This window comes from Pteropus medius, unplaced genomic scaffold, assembly GCF_902729225.1.
Source record: "Pteropus medius unplaced genomic scaffold, Ma_sr-lr_union100, whole genome shotgun sequence".
In the NCBI taxonomy this organism is placed as follows: Eukaryota; Metazoa; Chordata; class Mammalia; order Chiroptera; family Pteropodidae; genus Pteropus; species Pteropus medius.
Window position 1 is genome coordinate 20,935,911 of NW_024349802.1, and position 26,677 is coordinate 20,962,587.

Here is a 26,677-nt window from a genome sequence, read left to right on the forward strand (position 1 = left end):
ACCAAAATCTTACTAAAGTTGTGCTGACTCCAAAAGGACAAGCAGCCTGTCAGCAGTGAAGTAGCAATGCAGGAAGGATGAGCCAGCCAGCAGCTTGCCTGCCTCCAGAACAAGCAGCCAGTCTCAATTGGTTCACTAAATTTGCTAAAATCCTTCTTGTCTCTGCCTCTGGGAAAGGGGCTTAGAGGAAGCAGGAACAGAAACCCACTCAAACTCAGTGAAAGAAACCTGGAGACTAACTCCAAGGATCCAGGCAAGCCTCTGTAATCCAAGCATGAGGAGACCAGGGGGCCTCAGCGGGACTGGGACCCAGAACCAGGAAGATGTGTGGAGGAGGGACAAGAGGCACACACGGCCCACAAAAATCCCAGAGTCCTTTTCATGAGCCAAGGAAGGGGAGATGTAATAGAAATAGATGTAAAGTCTTTACCGTGGTCCAGGCAGTCAACTGGACAAAAAGTTCATGATCTGGGAGAAATAGCTCATTATTAAGCCATGTCTGGAAAATGCAGTATTCATTAAAATAGTAATTTAAACATCAACTAAAATTAAAATATTATGTGATCTGATCTTTTAAGAATATCACTGGTGAATTCCAGCACCTTTCCTTGGTCAGATTGTCCACACTTGCCTGTGGTGAGAGAGAAACCTCCGGTGGTTCCTCATCCCTGTGGCTCGGGCAGAATAGACAGTGAACCACAGGACCTGGGTGCACAGCCTGGAGCCAGGGGTGCTCTTTAGGCCCTCAGCTTCCTCTGAGCGCTGCTTTAAGTTAAACCCAGCCTTTGCTCTGCAGGGGCCTAGAGGGGATGACACTGTTCCTGAGCTGTTTTCTAACTCACTCTCAACCTCAGGAAGAACAAAGCAGCGGCAAGGAATTTCCTTAGTTTCCTAGTCCACACTCAGAGCCAACAAAATCGAGGAGTTGGCGATTCTGTCTTTGGTACCAGGGCCACCTCCTGTTGGCTTCCTTCCTCCTCACTCAGGAGTCAGCAGACTGTTTTTGTGTGGCCCATGAGCTAAGGATTTTTTTTTTTTTAATAGTTGGGGAAAAAATCAAAAGAATATTTCATTGCACATGAAAATCAAATTTCATTGTCTGTAAAGTTCTGCTGGAACACAGCCTCGCCCATTCGTTTACGTAGTGTCTAGGGCTGCTTTATAGCCGCATCATCAGAGTTGAGACCATATGGTCTGCAAAACCTAAAATATTTACTGTCTGGCCCTTTACAGAAAACATTTGCTGACCTCTGCCTTACCGTCTGTTTCTAGAGCAGCCATTTTCACTGAGGTGCAAATGACTGATAACAGCCTAAGCTGACTCCCTTTTACCCTTCAGAAGAACATTTGGATTGCAGTGAGGTGGGGGGAGTTTATGGTAGAGAAAAGGCCTGGAGACTTAAATGTGGGGGTTGGGGGGATTTCTGGCAACAGCACTGGGTTATGGGAGATGTTTCAGAGCAGGGAACTTATCCAGAATCCTGAAGCTGTGCCAGCTGTCAGAGGTTCTCAGCAGGTGGTGTCCACACTGCAGACGGAATGAGGAGTTTTCATCACAGTTACAAAGGAGAATTCACTTTTCCTCTGTCTCCTAAGTCTGCTCACAAGCAGGATGTTCCTGGCCTGCTGCCCCTACTTGCCAATAATGCGGTTGTCATTTTGATACCGATTACCCTTGTGCTTCACAATAAACGTGGCAACAAGTATCCCACCTCAAAAAAGTTATTTAAAATTCCAGCTGCTGACGGAATTACACCTTTCGGTTACCAGTGGTAATTTGTGTTCACCGTGCAACTCGATCAGCACTCTTAGTTGAAAATGACAGCAACCCAACTCAGATTGGTGTAAGCTGAAAGGGCATTTACAGACTCGTGTGAATGGAAAGTCCTGAGGTGAGACTGGCTTCAGGCATGGCTGGGTCCAGGCGTTGAAGGAGGAATGAGTTCCTCGGTCTCGCTCTCAGTTCTGCTTCATTCTGGGTTGACTTCAGCCTTGGACAGACTTTCCATGTGGCCCAGCTGCTCTGGCTGGTATCTTGCCCATCAGGTCTTACCCAGCAATCCAAGCAGACAACACAGCAATTCTTCCCATAGTTCCAGCAACAATTCCAGGGCTAGTGCCTGTGGATTCTGATTAACTTGGCTTCGGGCACATGCTCACTCCTGACCAATCCCTGTGTCCAGAGCTGTGCGTATTCCCATTAGCCGGGCTGGGCTATGTGCTGCATGAGATAACAGTGAGGCAGAGGCCGTCCGAAAGGATAACCAGTGGGAGGCTCTCACTAGAAAAGGGGGCTGGAAGATTGGCAGGCAAAACAACAGCCATCTGTTACTCAGCCATAACTCGAAGAAGCCTTAAAACACGCATAAATAATAAATGGACGCACAGAAGGCTTCAAACCATGGTGGGGCTAGGGTCATTCATACATCATAAAACAAGAAAGGTTGACCTTAACCTCCAGGACCCTTTGCACCTGGCCCCATGGCTTCGGCCCCTCAGAAACCCTGACCTTGCACCTGGCTGTCGCCCTCTAGAACCTGAAGCGGGTGGCGGAAGTGTGGATGGACGAGTTCGCTGAGCACATCTACCAGCGCCGGCCAGAGTACCGCCACCTCTCCGCTGGGGACGTAGCCGCCCAGAAAAAGCTCCGCAGCTCCCTGAACTGCAAGAGTTTCAAGTGGTTTATGACCAAGATCGCCTGGGACCTGCCCAAATTCTACCCACCCGTGGAGCCCCCAGCGGCAGCTTGGGGAGAGGTGAGTCTGGAGGGCAGGCCCAACTACGCAATTGGGACCCCGTGCAAAGTGCACATGCAAACCCCATTTCCAAGATAGGAAAAGTGCCGTTAAAAGTATACAATGTGACATGTTTTCCTTTCTTTCCTGGTCTCTCTCTAGCCTTGTCATTGTGGGTTTTTCATTTGCTATTTAATGATCTAAGTAGAGAAAAATTAAAACTTTAAGTGGTTAGCATAAAGTTTACCATTCATCTTTATATTTTAAATGCACACAGGGCGGCATTTAACTGATATGCAGAATTGGTGAAATTTCACCATCTGTGTTTCAAACCTTGAACGTGCACGTGTATTTCTTACCAGGACAGTGGAGACACTGCATGAAACGAATTCAATTGGTTTTGTTTTACTTACAAACAGGGCATGCTTTCCGCCAACTCTCTCCACCTTGGGCTTCCTGGTGAGTGAGGAAGAGCTGAAGGAAAGGGAACCGTGGGTGTTCCTACGCTTCCCTTTCCTTCTGTGTTATCATCTGCCGCTTAGGTGGCTGGCTCGTCCAGAAAAGTAACACATGTAAGGAAGGACAGAATAGAGCTCCTGGGTCCTCCCTGTGTCTTAGACTGCCAGTCAGCCAAAGCGAGTTCTGTGGGCAAGCGTGGCCTCTCAGACCTGCCAGCATCCTCGCTTAGCCATAGATGTCGCACACTCGCTTTGAGTCTGGCTGAACTCCCCACGCACGAGACTCCCAGAATTCTGTGCGTGCGGGGGATCGCAGACGCCGCGTGCAGCGCTGCAGAAAGGAGCAGCGGATGCTGGCATGTGGCACGTATCACCTCTGCTCACAGGAGTGCTCTGTGGTCCCATCAGATTTACTTGCAGGTTCAAAGACGAAATTATTACAGATTTTAAGACAGCTGCAGCAGAGCTTTAAACCAAACACAGGCCCTTCTGAACTAGTGGCCCTGGGTGACCGCCGGCATCACACACCCGTGAAGCTGGTCCTGCTAGAGGAGGCAGACAGCCAGCCTTACCAGGGAAGAAGCGCTCTGTCGCTGGCTCCTGGCTCCTGGGTCTCCGAGCTGAAAGGACCCACTCACATATACGTAGATATATTGTGGTTTAGGGAGAGGGAGCATAAGAGTCATTTGCAGGTGACAAAGTCCAATTCAAAGTGGCCCGCCGATGTAAGTGCTGGCTAACCGTAGAGCAGCCTAGCCCTTCACGCTCCCAGCCAGGTGTGCATTCTCCCCAGCACACCACGCCCGTCTCACGAGACCACTGTTGTTCTTTGGATCCTGCCATTCACCTGCCCTAACTAGCCGAGTCCAAGACTCTACAGCGAAGATGTCACGTCCTTTCTAGGGTAGTTTTCAAGGTGTGGTCCCTGGATCACCTGGAATGGGGTTAAAATTTGATTCCTGGACCTCTTGGATCAAATCCTCTGGGGATGGGGCCAGGGAGTTCTCCTTTCAACAACTCTCACCTCCAGGCCCCACCCACCCTGAGTCGTTGCAGGGTTTAGTGGAGCTCCTCTCCGTGGACTGAGCATTCTTTTATCGAGGGGCTCAAGGCACTGCCACCAGCCCAGGCAGGCCTCGTCAGGAGGTTCAGGGCTCAGCCCGTCTAGTGTCTCTGCCTTGGTTCCTTCTTCCGCCCCCACAGGGGTCCCAGTGGGTGCCTTGAGATGCCTCACTGGTCCATTCTTCCCCTCTTTCTCATCCAGATTCGTAATGTGGGCACAGGACTGTGTACAGACACAAAGCACGGGGCTGTGGGCTCCCTGCTGAGGCTGGAGAGCTGTGTCCGAGGCCGCGGAGAGGCCGCCTGGAACAACATGCAGGTAAGGGCCACTCCCAGGGACCGGCAGCCAGGTTCTCTGTACTGTCTGTGGTGGCCTGGAGTGCTCACGTGATCAGGGCTGAAAGGGAGGGGCCATGGGCCAATGCTAAGTAACAAAAGTCGGCCCAGAGGATGAGTTATAAAAGCTTCCTGAACACCTTGGAAAGGGGAATCCTTCACACTGCAATAAAACCCTCAGACTGGCCTGTTGGTTACAGATGATGCACACACGGTCCAACTGGCCTTCAACAAAAGGAGTTATTGGCTCATGTCACTGAAAAGTCTAGATGATGTCATTGGAATCTCTCCAGGGTCTAAACTCTGCTTTCCTCTCTGTGGCTTCATTCGTAACCTGGCTCTTCCCATGTGGTGGCAGATGTGACCCCAGCAGCAAAGGCTTCTAGCCCCACAGTGGGAAGGCGTGTCCTTTCCAGTAGTTCTGGGAAGCCCTGGGGCTCTCACATGTTGGCTCTCCTGAGCCATGTTGATCGGGCCTGGGTCACATGCTCACTTCTGGAGCCTGGGGAACGGTCAGCCCCACCTGAAGGAGCAGGATGGGGGAGAGGGGGTTGGGTCCCCAAGGGATCATTCCTAAGAGATGTTATCAGAAGGATGAAGAGTGCAAGCCAGCCTTGGCCAAGACCATGATATGCCTAGGACTTACTCAAAGTAATGTAGGAGGAGTGTGGGTGAAGTTCTAACAAGATTCAGCACGAGTTGGTAATTGTTGAAGCTGGGTGATGGGAACGGATGTGGTAAATATATTCTTTTTCTGAATCTGTATATTTAAAATTTTCCATAATTAAAAAACAACAACAACAACAACAAAGTCCCCCATCCCGATCATGATGTCCCTGTGCGTACAGGTGTTCACCTTCACCTGGAGAGAGGACATCCGGCCTGGCGACCCCCAGCACACCAAGAAGTTCTGCTTTGATGCCATCTCCCACACCAGCCCAGTCACCCTCTATGACTGCCACAGCATGAAGGGCAACCAGCTGTGGAAGTACCGCAAAGTAAGGCAGGATATGTGGGGAGGCGGGCGGGAACCTGATTGATTTCCAAAAAAAAGAAAAGAAGAAAGAAAGCAATATAATACCTCACTCCTTCCAGCAGAGTCCACTCACTCATGCATGTGTTCCACAAACCTACCATGCCTGACTTTCCAAAAATTCATGAGAAACGAGAAATCCAAATTTTTATGTGAAATCTAGAATCTTAAACATTGGCAACTGAGTCCATTGAAAAAAAAAAAACCTTAAGAACCAAGGGAATTTGACTGGAGACAGGCAGTAATTAGGGCCCAGGCCTGGAAGCGGCACACTTCCTGTCTGCCCATACTCCAGTGGGCGTGACTCAGGCACATGGCGACACCAGCTGCAAGGGAGGCGGGGCCACGTCTCACTGCTTGCTCAGGAGGAGACCCAGACCGAGCTCTGCGAGTAACTGGCCTCTCACTGTGACTGCTGCTGCTGTTTGCTTGTATCCCCAGCACTGTCTGGCTGATAATCTCCATGTTTTATAGGACAGGACCCTGTACCATCCGGTCAGCAGCAGCTGCATGGACTGCAGTGAAAGTGACCACAGGATCTTCATGAACGCCTGCGATCCCTCCTCTCCCACCCAGCAGTGGCTGTTCGAACACACCAACTCGACGGTCTTGGAAATATTCAATAGGAACTGAGCCCACACATCCCCTCAGCAGGCATGGCAGGGTCTTCCCTGGCACTTACTACAGACTTCCTCTCCCGAGAGAGGCAGGGCTTCCGCGGCCACCATGGTGTAAAGGTGCTGGCCAACCTGTTCGGGGCGAAGAGGGCTCTCGACGCTGGACCGAGGTGCCTGCCTGGTCCTTGAGGCCTGAGTTAAGGAGGCAGCGTGGAAGCGGACCCCCCACGAGAATGCAGAGACTGCTTTAACCCTTGATGGCATCATGGAAATCCAGGAGGGCCTTTTCAACTTTGTCACCATGTTCCCTTGAGCATATGCAGGAGAAATACCAGGGCAGCCACAGGCCACCCAAAAATGAGTCCTACAAAGTCACCTGGCCTTCAGATGGCTCACATGTGATGGTCTTTAGAAAGAGGCAAATTTTGCCTGTTTGGGCCACTTTTAGACTTTGGCCACCCAACTGCAGTAGAGGAAAAGGAAAGAAATCTTTCTTGGGGTCACTGGTTTTAGTCTTTTAGTGTTTGCCTGTCGTGGGGGTAACTGTAGTTACTGTCCAGCTTCTGTTCTCTGTCACAGCCCCAGGTGACGCAGCTGATGGCCATACTTGGCGCCCTCAGAGTTTTTAGTACTGAACACTGGCCAGCAGCCAGGCCTAGGGTCAGAAGCTGGACCCTCAGATGTTCCTTTGTTGCTGTGGTCATACGGAATGTGTCCCTGTGCTCTCTGGGTACTTGAAATGCCCATTTTAGGGCCCTCCAGGCACGAGGATAGCCCAGCCAGCAGCTTTTCAGGATTGTGTTTCAGATGGCCTTGGGCCCTTGGAAAAGGCTTAGTAGGAAATCTCTATACTAGAAATTCTGGCTGAATTTCCATCAGTGCTTCCATTGCTTTGATCTCTCTCGATCTCTCTCTCTCTCTCTCTCTCTCTCTCTCTCTCTCTCTCTCTCTCTCTCTCCTCTCTCTCTCTGCAGCTTGCTAGCTCACTCTCTTGTGCGCATGCGCGTGCTCTCTCTCTTTCTCGCTCGCTCTCGCTCTCTCGCTCTCTCGTTCTCTCGCTCTCTCTCTCTCTCTTCTGGCAATTACCTGCCTCAAGAGTGGTATGAAGTGTTCACCCCACAAAGTCTGGAGGCCTCCAGGGTGGACCATGGCCAAGATGTCTAGCCTCTGACCTCATCACGATTCTAGTTCTCATAGAGAACGCTAGAATAGAGAACTCTATAATTTGATCACAAACTAGAATGCCACATAGGATTCTGGTATTCTAGCATCCAATATGGATTTCTAGAATATTGTGAATAAAGGAGCCAACCAGATACAATACGGTCAAGGCAGCCGCCAGCCTAGAGACAATCTGTGAAATCCCAGGCTGGCGGTGTTGGGGGAGGTAGGAGACTGGGTCCATCAGCTCCTCCCAGAGGCCTTCATATGACATGGTCCTCAACACAGACCTGAAGCCCTGCAACCTCCCGTCATCATCACAGCTGCAGCGAAGAAAACCTAATGTCCCAGGAACAGATGCATACCCAGCTCCATGCCAGTTCTGCCTGTTTACTTTTTGTTTTGTTAATTATGTGTCAGACTCCCAGAGGGCTCCCAAACTAATAGGAAGCATTTCTGTAACCAGCCTGCCACCCACTGGTTCTAAAATGGAAATCTCATTCTACAACCTATGGCTTCCATTAGCTGGCCCCGGAAATACTCGAAATCAGTATTCCAATTAGAGTTGGGTCTCTCGATTGTGTCATTTACCAATTAAATAACTGAGACATAAATCTGGGAACAGAGCCACGAATCTGCCTTTGAGATGCTGGCTGATCTCAAGGCCATCAGTGATCTGAGGGGATAAGCACCCCCGGCCATGCCCCCCCTGATTAAGCATGCAGCTGGCAAAGCATCGCTTCCACTTCTGCCCTCACACAAGCCCCTGCTCTGGCCACCTGTCTGCAGGAGAGGCGGCCCCTGTGCTTGCAAAGCTGGCTTGTCGAGCCCTAGAGTCTTTTCCAAATGAGTGTTAGATCTTTAGACGTGGCCCTCAACAGGAAGGAGTCCAAAGATGAGGCCCCTTCCTGAATCTAGGATAACAAGACTGTTGCTATTTGGAGAGTCATGTTAGGATTCATTATCGGAGAGCAATGCAGCATCATTAAAATAAAAACTGTGCCTTTTAAAAAGAAAAAAATGCAAATGTACAGCAAATCCCTAAACTTGAACCATTTCCTAGTGCCTTGCTAGACAAATATAAGGGGGGAGGCATTTTTGGTGGTGTGTGTGGTTCCTACTGGATGAGTGTGTGTTTGTTAATGTCCAATTTCAAGCAGGAGACGTTGGGCCTAGAATAGGGCCTGAGGTGGAGGTGCCCACCAAGGGCAGAGGCCAGCCGTTAGCGTTCTTGTCAGTGACACTCCAGATTAGAAGGGCAGCTGGACAGCTCGTTTAGTCTGGCATAGAAGGGCCTCGGCAGCCCCTGGGAGAGGGCCCTGTTTGGGAGCCATGCCTGTAGTCCCCCATTGCAGCCCCCAGTCAGTACAGAGCACTGGCTGGATTTCCAAGTCATCCCACTCCAAGTGGGCGATGGTATTCTCGGCGTGACCAGGACTCGTGTGGAAAGCAGGAGCAACAGCAACCAGCCCTCAGCCTTCCCCTCTCTTATCCTTTGGGTCTCCTTTTGAGTCCGGTTTCCCACACTCAGCAAGGGACAGGCAGGTCCTCAGCACTCTGACATCTGTCATTGCTAAGCCCACATCTGTAGGTGCTGGCAGTTGACAAAGTATGTAATAGGAGATTTAAGGAGATAAGTTCATTGCTTAACTGACCAACTGGCTGATTGTAAATACTGTCCACTCATTGTTCTGGCCTCATTTTTGAAATGCAGCTGCCTCAAGGATTCAGGTTCCTGCTCACACTCCCAGCTGATGCCCAAATAAAACAGCCAGGAGCCCATAGAGAGGCTGTCATCCAGGTAAGGAGTGAGAATGTGAGCCCCTTGATCTCTAAAACCTTTATCCTGAGCATGAAGTCACAAAACAAAGGAGCGGCTAGAAAGTATGACTGTGTGAACCACCAGCAGTCTTTCCAAAGGGGGACTCCAGAAACATTTCGGCATACAAAGAGCATCTTTCCTGTGAGTGCAAGGCCTTTGGAGGTGGCTACACGTGCAAGCACATGTGTGAAAAGTCATCCCACCTTATGCTTCCAGTTGGAGCTTTTAACTTTTAAAACAGTCCAGAAACTGTCAGTTCTCCCCTTTAGGGAAAAATAGCTCAGAGGCAGAAGGGGCTACATCTGTAGAAGAGATCTGATAGTAGATGTGACATTAGGTCGAGAGGAGAAAGCAGTTCTTATTAAAGATGGGGCATATGCATTCCCAAAGTCCACATTATATTCACTTTTCAAACCTCCTACCCGTTGATTTCTTTTTCTTCTTAAGAAATAGGTGATGTCCTTTAAAGTGGCTTCATATTTCTGTGTATCTCCATTTTCCTAATCTCTGGAGTCTCACAAGAGTGGCAAAGCACTTTACAGTAGAAACCGAGACATCTGGAGCCCTTGCTTCAATGATCCTTATTTGTACAGATTGGATGATCTCATAATTCACATGAAGCAGTACATTTTTAATGTTTTCTGAAGATTTCTAAGTGTGAGAGAGGGACAAGGAGTGCAGTTCTGTTCTGGATTTTTTTTTTTTCTGCTTTTAACTGATTCCCTTTGTGAAAATCCAAGTTATATTTCACTTCAAACTTGATCTTGAGCCAAGGCCCACTGCCACTTACATTCCAAGTCACAAGGTCCTCTTAACATTCTCTCCCCAAATGGCTTTGACTCAGCCATACGAGACAGCAGGATCGGGCTCCTGTTTTGTTTGGTCTTGAAGATGGGTTGGGGACTTCAGGCAGGGACTATTTGAAAAGTTAGACCAAGATTCCATAGAGAAAGCTCAAGACTGCCATCCTGTCTTCTCCTGCCTGGAAGAGTGAGCCTTTGTGAAGAACTGACTTACATGTACAATTGTGATTGTGATTGTGGTTGAGTAAACCTCCAGACTTTCTGTAACGTGGTCTCTGGTTTATTCCTGGTCATGCGCCATTCTTTTCATTATTCCCCACGTATTCACTGAGCACCTACTCAGTACCCAGGCCCTCTGCTGGGTACTGAACAATTCCCAACAGCCTTGCTTCTCGGAAGACAGCTAACGGATGATTCCAGATGTGAATAGAACTATGAAGGATATAAAAACAAGATATTTTAAGAGACTGGGGTGGAAATCAACATCAGGTAGGATGGTCAGGGGATGTCTCTCTGTGAGAGCTGAAAAACTTGAAGGAGCGTGAGCTAAGAGGCAGATATGGAGCTAAGAGCTAAGTATGGGTGAGAGAGTTCCAGGCAAAATGAACAGCTGGTGCAAAGCCCCTGAGGCAGGAAGATGTTCCTATGTTGGAGGCACAGAAAGAGATGAGTTCACCGAGTTAGGAAGGGTGGCCCACAAAGGGATTTACAGACTACACCCGGAAATGAAAGGTTTCAGGAGGGCAGTGACTATATGAAATAAGCTTAGCTCATGTCTGATGTTCACCCATCAGCCACAAGTCCCTACTTACCAAAACATTTTGATGCTTTGGAGTATTGGATTTGTTTAATACCATGTGGTGGAAAGAGCACTGGCTGGCCGGCTCTCCAAGGCTCGGTGAGATCTTGTGCAAATCCTGCCCACTATCTAGGCCTCAAGTTTTCTGCAGTAAACTAAGTTTTTGGATGATGCTTCCAGCTCCACCTAGGGTCCTGTGGTTGAGTCTTGGTGTGGGGCTGCAGGTGACCATGAGCATAAGCTGCCCACTGGTGCTGTCACTCAGGGCCCACCAGAGGGCGCTGTGGACCCTTGGAGAAGGCTGATCAATTGAAAGTGGGGATTTGTTCATGGGCCACTGTGGCAGGTTTAAGCCCAAGGAGGTTCAATATTTTCTTTTTTAACGTCGTTTTTTGAAATATCTTTTACCACCCATGAATAAGATAATTTTCTTCTAAGAATTTTGATGGTTTGTTTTAAAAGATTAAATTCTTTTACTAGGAAAAAAAGGAGAGGGAAGAACGTTCCAGGTGTTGAAGACGGCGTATGCAAAGATGCTGTGGAGGGAGATGACAGATTCGAAGGTCAGTGAGGCTGGAGCAGAGTGGAAGAGAAAGCAGAGATGAGAAGTAGAAGGCAGGCAGAAGCCAGACCCCGGAAGGCCATGTTAAGGAGTTTCTGATCTTTATTTTAAAAGCAGTAGGAATCTCTAGAGTGTTTTACACTGGGCAGAGTGAGAGCATCAGATGTGCCCTTGGCTGATTTCTAGAGCTGGGAATGACTTGCCCAAGGAGCTGGGCACACAGTAGGCACCCAGGGCATACAGAATGAGAAACATCCAGGGCAACTGGCGCTCGGTGCCTCCTCAAAGTCACTGACCGTGGGAGGACAGGGGAACATGACATCTCTCATCCGTTTAGCTGCTCATCCTCTCAAACCCACAAGAGTAGTAGAAGCCAAGGTATCTACAGCATTATGCTGGTGGTAGCAGAAACTGATTTAGAGTACTTGGCAATTTGTTCAGTTTTGAATTCTCTTTTTCTATGTTTTTCACTGGGATGGGAGCTTTGAGGTTCCTAGTAAGGGATCAATAAGTATTTAATGAATGGACAAATATAGTTTAAATAACATAGTTTCAGATTACACTTTTGGCCTTTTTCCCCTCCACTCACAGCCCACAGACCTTCTTCTGATAGAGTGCTCCCTCATTTGTTATATGCTGTGTGCCCTTGAAAAGGTCCCTTCCCCTCCCTAGGCCTCAGATTCTCCATATGACAATGGGAAAAGGGGAACAAATTAGATAATGGTCAGCCTGGACTTTTATAGTGCTACAAGTCTTGCATCCAGTATTTTGCGGTGGCCCTGATCTTGTTAAGGATTTATTTTCCAAGCTCAGAGAGAGCGTGGGAGTGAGACACCCCATCCCCACCCCCCGCTCTGGTTCCGTTGGTGTCTCCCACCCCAGGGCTTCAGGGCTTTTGCTGAAGTGGGTCCAGGATTTAGTATCCAAAGCTTCTTTCCTGCAGCTGCTCACAGCTCTGCTAACCTCTGGCCTCAGGCAGCTGCCTCCTGTTTTTTTCATCCTGGGCCGCCTGGCTTGGCAATACCTGGGCTCCATGGTGATTCCCCAGGGCAGCCTGCAGTTCTTACCCTGAGGTCTTACTTGATTCAGTGCTGACAGGGCAAGGGCCCTTGGTGCACTCATATTCACATACACAATGCCAGAGAAACAAAAGACCACGCGGTGAACCCTCAGAAAAAGCAGGTTTCTTAGCAACTTTACAGTCTTTGTTCACGAGCTACTTTGAACTGAAGTAACGTCTGATCTCCTGCCAGTTCCTGCCTGGGCATGGGGAGAAGGGGATGGCGGGTCTGCCTTTGCTGGAGCTTGGAGCTAAGCTTCCCTACCATTGCTCTGTATTTAATATAGATGATTAATTCGTTAACATTGAACTCATGGCCAATAGCATTCTAAATAACGCAATGAAACCTAGCACATAAACCTTCTCCACGAGGCTCATCTTAGTGTCTCGTAACATTGGACAGCACCTCGGCACTATGCGTGGGAGCCATTTTAAACCAAAATCACCAACAAAAAGCACAAAAAATATGAAAAACATGGCACTAAATAGACCACACACACACACACACACACACACACTTGTATACAGCACGAGAGCTGAATTGACCTCAGCTGGGAACATGAATGTTGGGTGACTCAAATTTTTTGCCACTCAGCACATGCACACGTCCATGAGTGACCTTGAAGGTGCCACCAGTATTCGTTTTGAGGTTACAGATACATTTTAATGAGTTGGCATTATTGTATAATTGTGCAGTCCCGCAGCTGCTGGTAACTGCTAATCTGTCTCACTGACAGACAAAATCAGTGAATAATGAGAACCTTTTAATTACTATTTTATTCACTCATTTGTTTATTTAATGTCTTTCTTCTCCACTTAACTTCTGGAGGACAAGGCTCTTTTTCTATTGCCCACCATTTTATCCCTAGCTCTTAGCAGAAACTGTTGAGCTGCCGAAAAACCAACTGCTCACCTCTGGAATTTTAGTTTTATAAAAATTATTGGTAATCCTTATTATTTATATCACCATTAGCTACATATTCAGTTAAAGCCAAAATAAAAGTTTTCCAGGGCTGACTTTTCCTGACCAAACTCATGAAAGACTGATTACACATCAAACATTGTTAATTTTTTCGTGGGCATTAGAATTTGCCCATGACACAAATAATTATGTGCAGTCTCCTAGTACCCGCTGAATTATTCCATGTAAAAGTTTATTCAGTGATCTAGCGTTAAAGAAAGAAGTGGAGGGGCTAAGTGATCTTTTGCTTTCCCATGACAGAATTTACACAGCCCCACTTCCATACATAATTGGTTTCCGAAAATGTGACTAATATCAAAAGTACAAAAGTCAAACAATGAATTTATTGTCAACAGGGCACATCTGTTCCTAGGGAATAAAAAAATGGTATAACATTTCTAATTATAACTGCATTTTGAGACAATCTTTGATGACATATTTTCTACCTTTCCTAATACATCTTCAATTTGATTCTTTTCCTTCACTAATCAAAAAACAGGCTTAAGAACATCTAGTAGAAGCTAAAGATTCATCTCTTTCAACAAATCTAATGATTTCTCTTTGTATCAATTATAAAGAGTTAATGATATACATACTTCCTTTATTGAGATACAACTTACCCATTTAAAGTGTACAGTGTTCTTAGTATATTTACAAGGTTGTACAATCATCACTGCTTCCTAATTCCAGAACATTTTTGTCCCTTCAGATAGAAACCTTGTACCTATTAGCAGTCACTCCCTACCCCAACCTCCCCTTCTCCCTTCCTAGTCCCTCAGCTGCTGGTAACTGCTAATCTGTCTCTATGGACTTGCTTTGTCTGGACATTTCACATAAATGGTATTATACAACATGTGGCCTTTGTGTCTAGCTTTCACTTAGCATAATATTTTCAAGGTTCATCCGTATTGTGGCATGCATCAGTACTTCCTTTTTATTACAGAATAATATTCCATTGTCTGACTACACCACATTTTGTTTATCCGTCAGCTGATGGACATTTGGGTTGTTTCCACCTTTTGTCTATTATAAATAATGCTGCTGTGAGCATTCATATACAAGTTTGTGTGTGGATGTATGTTTTCATTTCTCTTGGGTAGATGCCCAAGAGTAGAATTGTTAGGTCATATGGTAACTCTATGTTTAACATTTTGAGGAACTGCTAAACCGTCTTCCAAAGTGGCTGCACCATTTTTGCATTCCTACCAAGTACTATGTGTGTTTCAATTTCTCCACATCCTCACCTATTCTTGCTATTCTCTGTCTTAGTGACTGTAGCCATTGTAGTACATGGGCATGAAGTAATATCTCATTGTGGTTTTGACCTACATTTCCCTAACGATTAGTGATGCTGAGCATCTTTTCATCTGCTTATTGCCCATTCGTATATCTTCTTTGGAGAAATATCTATCAAACCCTTCGACCACTTTTTCATTGGCTTATTTGTCTTTTTATTATTGAATTATAAGATTTTATTGTATATTCTGAATACGAGTCCCTTTTCAGATATGATTTGCAAACATTTTCTTCCATTCTGTAGGTAGTCTTTCACTTTCTCGATATACACATATTTCCTTTTTAATTTTTATATTTTTATTTTTCCAATTATAGTTGACATTTATATTATAGTTGACAATTTATATTAGTTTCAGGTGTACAACACAGTGATTAGACATGTATATAATTTATGAAGTGATCACTCCAGTAAATTCAGTACCCATTTGACATCATACATAGTTATTACAATACTACTGACTATATTCCCCATGCTATACTCTACATCCTCATGACTATCTTTACATAGACTTGTTACCACTACTACTGGTACTTTCATTTTTCTGTTCACACAACTTTGTAAAGTTAAGATGCAATAAAATAAGTACTTTACCAATCTTTGCTGTGCAGATGGATGTGGAAACTGCCTGTGTGGAAACCGAACAATTGGCAGATAAACAGTACCACCCTGCCGTATTGCGATATGTCTTCTTCCCTAACATGCAGAAACCTGAACTTGGGTACCATGGGAAATTTAGGATGTCAGCATGAAATGGATGAAATAGCTACCGTTTATTGAGCTCTTACTAAGTGCAAGACACTATGCTAAGTGCTTTACATTGTCACATTAATCTTCACAATAGCCCTGTATTAGGAGTACTATTATCATCCCATTTTACAGATGAATGGAGTTTACAAACTGAGGCTCATATAGCTTTAAGAAAGATGTCAGTGATCCTACAGCTAGTAAAGTGGCAGAGCTGGGATTCAAACCAAGTGCTTCTGAGTCCAGAGCCGTTGCTGTTAACCACCGTGCCAGTAGCTACAATGCCAGTCAACTGCCAGGCTGCAGACCAGGGCCACAGCCAGAGGAAACTTTCACAGGTGCTCAGGGGAATGAGGAAAATAAGGACGATGTTCTGGGTTTTTCATAAAGCTGAATTTATTCCATTTAAATGACCATCCTTTATTCTGAGGTCCTTCCTACTTTGGTATTCCACATTTCCTCCTTAATAACAGTACCAAATGATAGTATTTTTCTTATCATTATAAAAAGAAATATAGGCATATATCTAAAATATCCAAATAGGGAAACAAGCTTATAAAATTCAAATTCTCCCTACCTTACCTTTGACCTGCAGTCCGCAGTGCCCACCATAGAAGCAACAATTACTAGTTTCCCATGTATCCTTAATATGTGTATATGTATGTATATATAATTTTTAAGAAATACAAATGGCATTTAGAATCTACACATACTGCTTTGTATCTTTCTTCAATTTAAGAAATATCTCAGTATAGTTGGCTATATTTAAATTAATTATTTTAAAAAATGTTTACTGAATCCCTACTTAGCTAGCCACCAGAGTTGGAGAACTGGTGTTGTATGCACTGGAGCCACAGCAACAAACAAGACAGACATGGTCCCTGCCTTCATGGAGCTTGTTGTGTGTCATGGGAGAGACAGTCACACAACAATAGTGATAATAATAAAGTAGAATAATTGCATGTTGTGGTGAATGCTAGTAAAAAAAAAAAAAAGACACTGAATAGAGAATAGTGAGGGGCAGGGGTTGAAGAGACTCTCTAGGGAGGTGACATTTAAATTAGCCATGGGAGGAACAGGCAGAACGACATTCCAGGCAGAGGGAATGCAAATGCAAAGACCTTGAGGTAAGAAGGAGGTTGACTCATTCGAGGAACTTAAGGAAGAAAACAGAGGCAAAGAGATGGCAGGGGCAATGTCAGAATGAACTGGGAAGCTGGCAAGAGGCTTAAAGGTGTGTGTGGCATGGTCTGGTTCATGTAGATCCTCCGCAGGGACCAGCCCAGAGGCTAGCGAAGCACTTCAAGCAAAAGGCGATGGTGGCCCGGGCTGGGCTGCTGGCTCTAAGGAATGAAGCAAGGGGACAGATTCTAACCATCTTTCGGAAGTAGAAGAAAGTGCTTCAATGATGGGCCAGATCGGAGTCGGGTGAGAGGGAAAATCAAGGGTGGTACAGGTTGTACAGTTTATGATTCAGGTGTCAGAGAAGGTTTTAACTTGCTCATCTCCGTCAGCAGCACCTCTAGAGCATTCCAAGCAAAGAGCTGAATGTTGCTATCTGGAGCTCAGAGAAGAAGGTCTCGGCTAGAATGAAAAAGTTAGGAGTTATTGACCTCCAGTTTCAAATATCTGGGGATAGGTTTGGGTGTGGAAAAGAATGTTACAGTTACTGACTCAAGATGCCCATTTTAAAACCTAGCTTATAAATCTTATTATTTCATCACAAATCTAGTAAAAATAAGAACAATCACTTATTTGTTCTTTGATTACTGTTGAATTAATTCTTAAGATTTAATTCTCCTTAAACATTTCAACTTATGGCCTGAATTAATCAAATTTCCTCAGACATTTCAAACTACAGTTACAAATCTAATGTACCTGGTTTTCACAAACACTTTAAATGCCTAATAGGTCAGACTTATTTATCTAAAAAGCAAGATCTCTCTAAGCACTTAAGCAACTATTGTAAATTAATTACCTAAACATAAATGTAGCGAATCAGATTCTCTTGGCCATTTCAAAAATCTTAAATCCAACACCATGCAGAACAAGGGTCACAGAAGCTTCTCTCCTAAATCCATTTCTTCATTATCTGAATATTTATATTGCCTTTCTGGAGTTACAGATTTACTCTCCCAGCAAACAGATCAATTTCTTTCCAAATATTGCCATTTGGAACCAATCTACATAATTTGGAGAAAGCTTATGATAAAGCATTCCTTGAAGACTACAAAACTGTACGTAAAGGATAGTTAAAAGCATGTATCCCTGCCCCCCAAAAATATATAGAGGCTGAGAGTATCAGTCTGGGTCTAATTAGAAGAGAGAAACCACACAATAATTTGAACAAGAAAAGAGTAATATAAAGATATATTAACTATAATAGGGGACTGCAGTAATAAGGCATTGCCTAGTAAGAAGAGAACTGTAAAGAACACAGGCACAGCAAACATAAGGAGCAGCCTGAGGTAGAGCACCCACAGGGCTGAGTTAGAGCACCTGAGGAAACAGCCTCCTATCCCTCTCCCCTGCCTACCCTAGGACTGGTGCCAGGGGAAGCTGGTGCTGAAGAAGCTGTGTGTAGTGCAATAGCCTGACACTGGACGCAAATGCAGTTTGAAAAAATATCTAAGTGCAAAATGTATGTGGGAAATGTAGAGCTCTTATCCATGGCAATCAGCTTTGGAACCAACATCACACACTGCCTTGTACAGATACCCAGCTGTTTCCTGTGTGTATGTCTGAGCTCCCCTGCTAGAAGATATTCTCTTTTAAGGCAAGGATTATGTTTCATCTCCTCCTGTGGCCAACCCTGAAATAAGTATACACAATATGTTCAATAATTTACTTTTGAATATATGAACTCTGAAGGAGGAATACTAATAAACTGTGCCTTTTTCCATTAATTTTTTATTCTATTTTTTCCTTCTAAAAAAGTAACAAACATTTATTGGAGAAAATGCAAGGTAGACCAAAAGGAGAAAAAGATCAACCATATTTCTACTACCCCAAAATAACTACTATTAGTTCTTTGGTATATTTCTTATGTACAAATAGTTTTTATTTTTTAAAACATAGATGTATGTATATCTCATATGCAATTTTATATCCTCTAAATTTTTACATAAAGCATTTCTCCAACTCGTCAACTCTTTGTTGAAGAGTCAATGCTGAATTATTATACATAGAAAATGTTTATACACTGATATCGAAACTACTTTTATTGAAAATATCATGACTGCAGAATCTCTCATTATGAAGACATAACTTACTTAACCACTTCCTTGTGGAAGTTTTAGGTTATTTTTCTTATTATAAATAATCCCATAATATACATTGTTGTGTTTAAATTTTTCTCTGGTAGGTCAGTTTCCTAAAATGGCTGTCCCACATGTGAAATTACTAGGCTAACGGGTGCAAATACGGTTAAGGCCACTGAGGAAAATTTAAGATCACAGGGCATTGCTTCTAAACATGGAAACTGGTAGCTTTCCCTTTTTCAACAGGTAGGAACCAGAACCCTCTTGAATGCCACCTAGTACTACTAAAATAGGTACCTGTGCTCAAATAACACTCCTAGGCCCTTCCATGCCCCTCCCCACAGGAAAAACGCTACCCGGCCCCTGAATGATTGCTCGACTGCATGACCCTAGGCCAGTTCCTTCTTTGGCCCTCATTTGTCCCAAGGTGCCCAACGGAAAGGTGGCCTGACTAGGGGTGCTAGACTAGAGGATTTCCCTATCAGCCCTTTTGAGTATGTGTGACACCCTTAGACATTGAACCCCAAGCTCGGGGGCTTGGAAGGGCGCGGTCATCTCGCGGGTAGACTCGGAGCCTTAAAGCAATAGAAGCTACAGCTTACAGACCTCTAGAGAGCCCAAGACACCGCAAGCCCTTCCCCAAACCGAGATTGTCCCTTGGTCCTCCACCCCCGGCCTTTTCTCCATCTCCTCCGCAGGCCCTCCTCTTCCCTCCCCGCGGTTCATCTAGTCCACCCTTCAGGCCGTATCGCGACTCGCGATCCTTCTCAGCAGAGGGGTCGCCCAAGACTCTGGGGGTCTCCTTCCCCTCCGCTCCCCTCCTCTTTCGCAGTGCAAGCCAATCCCAGTTTCCACAGTCTGGGGTCTCCACCACACTCAAACATCCAACCTCGCAAGACCCGCATTATCTCCTCTGCACATCTTTCCACATATCTATACGGGTTTGTCCTCTGTCTTTCCCGCCATGCCTGGCTTTCTGTAGAGTTTCACCCGCCCTGCCTGCCACCGGTCTGCGGGTCCTCTGGCTCGGGTCCTTCCGTTTTACCAGTATGTTCTTCTCATAACAGCACCTCTCTCCCTTTTAGGTCCCTCGTCATATGCCCCTCCCTATGTCTCCCCCTCTGCGCCCCCGCCCCCGTCCGTACTTCTGTCCGTCCCGAATGTAATCCTCCGTTGCCGGAGTCTAGCCTTCCGTCCTACCAGGCCCCTGGTCACCATCTCTCCCCAGGCTTGGAGTCTGCAGCCCCATTTCCCTCCCTCAACATGGGAACTCTTCCCTCTACCACTTTCTCTACTTTGAACCCATCCCAGCAGAGTCCAGGAAGTAGCCAGGCGCCAGGGAATGGCGGCGATGGGGCCCAATGGAGAGCGCCAGCGGTGGCAGCGGCCCCGCCCAGAGAGCAAATGCTACCAATGGGCGCGCGGAGGCGGGACTTCCGCTGTCCCGCGAAGGGCGGGGGGAGCGAACTGTTGTGGTGCCGAGCGTTGGGCGGGCGGCGGCCGGGTGGCCCAGGGGCTGCCGCGGGACTCGGGGCGCAGCCGAGCGGCTGCAGGGGTGGGGCGGGCCGGACGCGCCGCGGGGCCCGGACGCCGCGGGTTCGAGGCCGGGCCCCGCGCGGGGAGGCCGCGCCACCCCCGGGGAGCTGCCCGGCGGTGAGTTTGCCCAGCAGCCGAAAGAAGGCGGGAGCCGGCAGGGGCCCTCGAAACCCGCCGGCAACCCGGGCCCAGAGTCCCCGGGGGGCGGCCGCTGCCTGGGACGCTCTCCCGGACACCCCCGCCGAAGGGTCACGGTTCTGGGCCCCCGGCAAAAGGCGCCTCCGGTTGACCCCCGGCGGGGCCCTGCGAGCCGCGGGCGCCAACTCCGGGGCCTCGAGCGGGGAGGGAAGGGGCTTTCCAGAGACGCGGGGCCGGAGCCGAAGGAGCCGGAGCGCGGCGCAGCGGCGCGGGGCCTCCCGGGCGCGGGGCAGTGCAGCGCCTTGTCTGGAGACGAACTCCGGGACCCTCGGGTCCGGGGGTCTCAGTGACCTGCCCCGCGGGGAGCGCGGCCGCGGACTGGCTTACAGAGGACCCTCCCCCCGAGGGGCCGGCCCGGGGCGGGGAGATGAACGGCTTTAGCACCGAGGAGGACAGCCGCGAAGGGCCCCCCGCCGCCCCCGCAGCCGCTCCGGGCTACGGCCAGAGCTGCTGCCTCATCGAGGACGGCGAGCGCTGCGTCCGGCCCGCGGGCAACGCCTCCTTCAGCAAGAGGGTCCAGAAGAGCATCTCGCAGAAGAAACTCAAGCTGGACATCGACAAGAGCGTAAGTCCCCCTGCCCCCGGCTGGGCCCCGGCGCCAGGCTGCTCCTCGCCGCGGTCCCGGGACTGCGGGCGGGACTCCAGGGCCCTCCCCGCCCTGGGCCTCGCCGCCTTTTATCTGCTGAGGAGTTGGACTCGGGATTTCCAAGGCCGCTTCAGCGCTGACATCCTCTCACTAAGATTTTGCCCAAATCCGGGAGGTTGGGGCAGGGGGGCTTCGAGGACCCTCCCTGCCTGGGAAGATGGACAACAGTTTTTTGCTCTTTTCATTGATTTAGGTGTTGGAGCAGGGAGGGGGGTAGTTAATTGTGTTGACCCACGAAGGAGCAAGTATTGGGGAAGGGGTGGTGAAGGGACCCGTCTCTTCAACTTCTCTTCCCTGTTGGAACCTTGTTATTCCTTCAGAAGAGGCAAGGTGGCTTTTACTTCTCTGTCTGCCGCGGCCTCAGCTTCTGCACAGGGTCACCGAGCTCTCTGCTTCGCAGGCCGCTGTGAGGAAATGGGTTTTCAAGGATATGGCAGAAAAAAGGCTAAGACCAGGTCTTTTGAGGTGGTTCTTGCCGTCCAAGTGACTGGAAGGAAAAACGTCAATTTTCTTAGGGGTAACTTCTTTAGAAATGCCCAGAAGGAGGGAGTTTTAAATTTGAATAGACTTGCCCTGTGTTTAGTGACGAACTATAGGAAAACTTTTCCTTTGTGATTTCACCTTTTCTAGTTAACAATTCTAAAGATGCGCCTATTGTCAACCAATTAAGAACTTTTTAGTTTGACATCTGTTGCTGGAAGCCTTAAGTTTCTGCCTCATGATTAGGAATTGGAAATGAGTTAAGGGGATATTGAATATTCAGGTAGACCAGCTAAGAGCTTAGGTGGTTCATCCATTCTCTTTTAGGACCAAAATTTTTCCACTTTTGGAGAGATTGCTTGTTAAACTGAAAGGATGCCCACTTTTCCTCTTCTGATTTTACAGTTGAAACTGAGGCCCAGAAATAGAAAGTGACGGTGTCAAAGCCATCAGCACCTAAGAGGCTGGTTAATTTCTTAAACTCACTATTTCCAAGCCCCATGCATAAGCCTCTATTAAATAAGAAATCTTCCTTCCCCTTTCTTCCAGGCTCTTCCCTCCCACCCCCAACTTTTTAGAAGTTAATTATAATACATTTGCAACTCTTGAATGGAAAGATGCTATTTTAAAATGGTTGGGGGTGAGTTCGTGGCTTTCTTACTACTAATCCCTATGAATGAATGAATGAATGAAATTCATCTGAGAGCACACTGGCTAGGTGGTCTGGATAGGACACATGTTGAAGTGAAACGCTTAATTCTAAGACAGCAATGAATTCATCCTCTTGAAAACACTGCCTACCTTCTGGGTAGGTTGTTGGGAGCCTTTATTTGAGCAGCTTATATTAGTTATATTTTCCAGTCTTTAAAAAAAAAGAAGTTTCCAGTTCTTTTAAATCCTTGGATGCCATCACATCTGAACGATTGTGCTGCTGTAACAGGGGCTCCATTTACCCAGTGACCCCACTGGAAAACCTGTGTTTAGCTATGTTAATTGCTTCATGCACACTGTCTGGAAGAGAAGCAGCCTAAGCCTGGCACTAGAGTTCCCAAAAGGTAATGCTTCTAAAGGAGGAGGGTTTAGAGGTGGAATCACTCAAAATTTGTTTCAAGGCGGTGTTGTAGAGCCATTATTTCTGAAAGGGATTCTGTTTCATTCTCACAGGCTTGGGCAGGAATTCAATTCTAAGTAAATGCTGTGTTACAAGAATTTTTAGCTGTTGTAGAAAATGAAACAGGAAAAATAAACACTAGAGCCTTTGCTACCACCCTTCTTCCTCTCTATGCCCTCCCAAAGGCCGCCAAGCTCTGAAATCTCTGAACCAGTATGTACTTGAAAATGGTTAAGTAGAAATAATGACTATTTACTTTGTAAGAGGGTCTAGCAGAGAACCTTTTTAAATAATAGCACCAAAAATCCAACTTAGGCAGTTTAACTAATTTCATGTAGACATTGGCAGTATTCTGTAATTTATTAAGATTACACATGCTTTCACACTTTCTTCCAATTAACATATTTCAGCTTTTATTCCTGGAGAAAAGTGGAAGTTAAGAATAGTATAAGGAAAATGTTGGGTGGGAAAGAACATGTGCCAGGGGTCAGAAGGCTTGGATGACCTTGGCCAGGTCATTTCCCTACTCCGAGTGGCTTCAGTTTATCCCTCTAGAAAAAATGAGATTAGGGCCAGTGAGGTTGCACTGTGATTGCTAAGTTCTGTACCATCTAGAATTCCATCATTCTGGTGTCCTGACTTGAAACCTCCCAGGCACAGCCTTAGGAATTCACCTCTTCTGCCTGTTCTCCTACCAAGTTTGTCACCCTATGAATTGGAGGAGCAGTTCATCTCTGAGAGTTTACACATGGAACTGTCTCACATGAGGGCCAGCTTCCTGTCAAGGAAGTAGAGTATGCTGTGAGTGTGCCCTCTTTCCTGATGAAAGCATGTCCAGTAATATATATATCAGCTAGGTGGGGTCTTTGAGACAGGGACACGTGCTGTGTCGGAAAGTCCTTTGACAGAGTCGAATCTGCCAAAGCTGTCCCAATTTGTAACATACGGAAGTGGTGACTTTTACTGACTGCTTCTAGATGCAAGGGATGCGTGTGTCAATGCCACAGCATTTGTTGAGCACCTGCTGTCTGCAAGGCACCATCACAGTATAAAAACTACTCATAACTCACTAATCCAACCACATGGGAGTAATTCTTCTGAATAAAAAAGTTTTAATTATTATTTCCATGAAAAGGCCTGAATTAATTGATGCTGGTTTTCTATCAGCTTACTTTTATCTTTAAGAATTTAAGGAATAAAATCAAAAGCCTCTAAAATAAAATCAGAAGCCTCTCAAAAACATTTGTGCAACATCTGTTTCAGTGTCAATAGCCTCAAGTCATTTACACAAGTATTCGTGTTTCTGTTAGGTTTTTGAATGGTTCCTCCAGCAACATGGTACCTACATTCTTAAATAAAAACATATTCTTCACATCTCAGCTGCTATTGCTGCCTTACTATTCTGCCTCCAGCCTATATTAGAAAATCAGCAGGTTCTCCTATGTAGTTCCAGGTTCTTCTATGTAGTTCTCCCTTGTGAGAATTTCTGCATTTCTCTTCACTTCTCTTTGTGGATCAATGTGAGATAATAGAAGAATTAGAACTTGATACACAAAAAAGTATTTCAGAGAGTTGTCATCCAATAGTCATACCTGTTATCAATTTAAAAATAGTGTGTCTCATATACCATTACCAGTCTGTTTCCTGCTTTTCTCCTCCCTGGGGCAATGCATTTCCGGCCCACTGCAAGTTCTTAACTCCTAAAGTCTGAAAATGTCCTATCACTCCCTGCCTCAGAAGCCTTGGAGAACTCCATCTTGTCTGAAGGAAAGTCAAAGCTGTTATGATATGCACTGCACCCCCACCAAATTAGTCATCTCTACCTAATACTGTCCAACCTGGGCCTCCTCACTCACGCCTTCTGTCATCCTCATCTGAAACACTAAGTCGTGGCTCATCTTTCCATCCGAATACTTCCTGTCCACCTCCAGATCCTCCCTTCCAGTAAAGGACCTCCTCCCTGACTCTCTCTGCCACAGAGATCTCTCCTTGCTGAATCCAGACCATTGTGTCTCGCTGGGAACTTGGTATTCAGTGTGGGTTTCTTGTTCTGCAACTCAGTAACAAACTCCTTGAAATGATGGCCTGCACCGTGTTCTTCCTTCTCTCTCTCCAGTGCCGTGGTCAAGGAGAGAATCCCATTAGTGTGACAGATACCCATCACTCTTTCCATGGAATTGGCAACTCTGACTTGAATTTGCTTCTCATCAGGTTAGGCACCTGTATATCTGCGATTTCCACAAAAATTTCATCCAGAGTGTACGAAATAAAAGGAAGAGGAAGACAAGTGATGATGGCGGAGATTCTCCTGAGCACGACACTGACATTCCTGAGGTAACAGCCAAAAAAAATCAGCTTGAGGAAGCTGGAAGAAGGGATTCTAATCTGATCCTGACCTCTGGCCTGCTTTTAGTGCTAAGAAGTAATGTTAGTCCCTTGGTTTTACTGTGAGAGCTGAAAGCTTAGAAATCAACTGGTCTGACTATCCTGTCATTTTACAATCAGGCACAGAGACCCAAGGTCACACATACAGTTTGGGGTCTCCAGCCCAGTGCCCTTTTCAAGAGTTTCATGAGGCTTTTCTTCAGGAAAATCCTGACAAATGCTTAAATACAACGACAATGTCAAGTTATTTAAAACTTTGTTATTATCTTTAAAGTCGGAGACTGAGTTTGCATGGTTTGGGGGAGGTTACTTCCCCTATTTTCTGGTCTGCAAAATGAAGGTATAAGTTGTCAGTTCATACCAGCTCTGATTTTCTATCACCATCCAATTCCTGGTCCAGGCTTGTTCCCAAGGATCCATTCCAGAATCAGTTATACTGGAGCAGGGGTTCTCAGTCCTGGCACTGTTAACACCTGGGGCCAGATAATTCTTTGTCCTGGGTCCTGTCCAGTGCATTGTAGGATGTTTAGCAGCATCCCTGGATTCTACCCAGTAGATGCCAGTCACACCACCCTGGGTCAAGACAATCAAAAAATGGCTCCAGACAGTGCCAAATGTCCTCTAGGGGGCAAAATTGTTCCTTGTGGAGAACCACTGCACCAGACAATGAGACCTAGGCTTCTCAAACCAGAAAGCCTCCTTTCCTTCAAGGTGCCAGTACTATTAAGTAAAATACAGGAAGGAATATTGGATTTTCTTTCTATTTAAATTGTTTTTCACTTAAGACTCAGCAAAGAAGAACCGTTTGTAGTGTACATTGAATATTTGACACATGAATATTTCATAAGGCAATTGCCTGTTAGCACTTAAAGTGAAAATGACTGTAGGAATAGAAAGAGTAGGCAGGTCTTTGTCTGCAGTTGTGGAGGAAACCTTTGAAAGTATGGCCCTTTCCTTCTGCTCCTCCCTGTGTCCCCTTTGCTAGCATTGGTTTAATGTATTTTTCTATTGTCTTTAGTATTATTATTATTTTATAAAGAAAGGGATGTATTCGATTTCTAATTGCATTTCTCCACCCCCCCCAAAAAAGAAGAAAAAGATTTGAGGAATGTTTTGAAAAGAACGAAGGACTTTGGTCCCTCATATTGATCATTCATTTTGTTTTTAAGTGCTCTCCACCTGCCTGAAGCAAGAACATCTCTTTTAGAGGCAGGTAAAGGCAGCCCAACTTTCTGGGCCTTCAATGTTTCATGACTGTGCAGCTTTCCTCTCTTCCTGTGTTAGAAGAAAAAGGGGGGGTTCCTTTCCCCTCTGTTATTGCAGTCATCTGCAGAGACCCTGACCCTAACCTGCTGATTTGTATACTTGCCACAGTAGCTTTTGAGTTTTCTCTGGAGGGTTGTTAAGGATTCTAATACCTAAGGCCAAGTCTAGGAAAGAACTATTTGAGAATTACAGTGCCTCCCACTGTCCTTCATACACCTCTATCCACTCTACTGCCAAGCTCTGGTCTGTCTTCCTCCCGGATGTGTGTCTGGTTTTACCTTTGCTATTCATGCTTGGTGTCCCCCTTTAGCATCAGCACCTCTCCAAAGCTCCACTTCATTATCT

General features: G+C 46.3%; 2 protein-coding genes across 2 annotated transcripts in view; both read left to right on the forward strand.

The window, feature by feature from the left end:
* The window catches only part of GALNT10 (polypeptide N-acetylgalactosaminyltransferase 10), a 179,084-nt gene extending 172,370 nt beyond the window's left edge, over positions 1–6,714 (forward strand). The window contains exons 9-12 of the mRNA XM_039836670.1: positions 2,535–2,756; positions 4,458–4,574; positions 5,440–5,589; positions 6,099–6,714. Coding sequence (XP_039692604.1) covers positions 2,535–2,756; positions 4,458–4,574; positions 5,440–5,589; positions 6,099–6,257 — 648 coding nt within the window. The 3' untranslated portion in view covers positions 6,258–6,714. The remainder of the gene's footprint in view (positions 1–2,534; positions 2,757–4,457; positions 4,575–5,439; positions 5,590–6,098) is intronic.
* A 13,428-nt stretch (positions 6,715–20,142) lies between these two features.
* SAP30L (SAP30 like) overlaps positions 20,143–26,677 on the forward strand; it is an 8,972-nt gene continuing 2,437 nt past the window's right edge. Inside the window, exons 1-2 of the mRNA XM_039836671.1 lie at positions 20,143–21,009; positions 24,893–25,015. Of these exons, the coding sequence (XP_039692605.1) occupies positions 20,812–21,009; positions 24,893–25,015 (321 nt within the window). The 5' untranslated portion in view covers positions 20,143–20,811. The remainder of the gene's footprint in view (positions 21,010–24,892; positions 25,016–26,677) is intronic.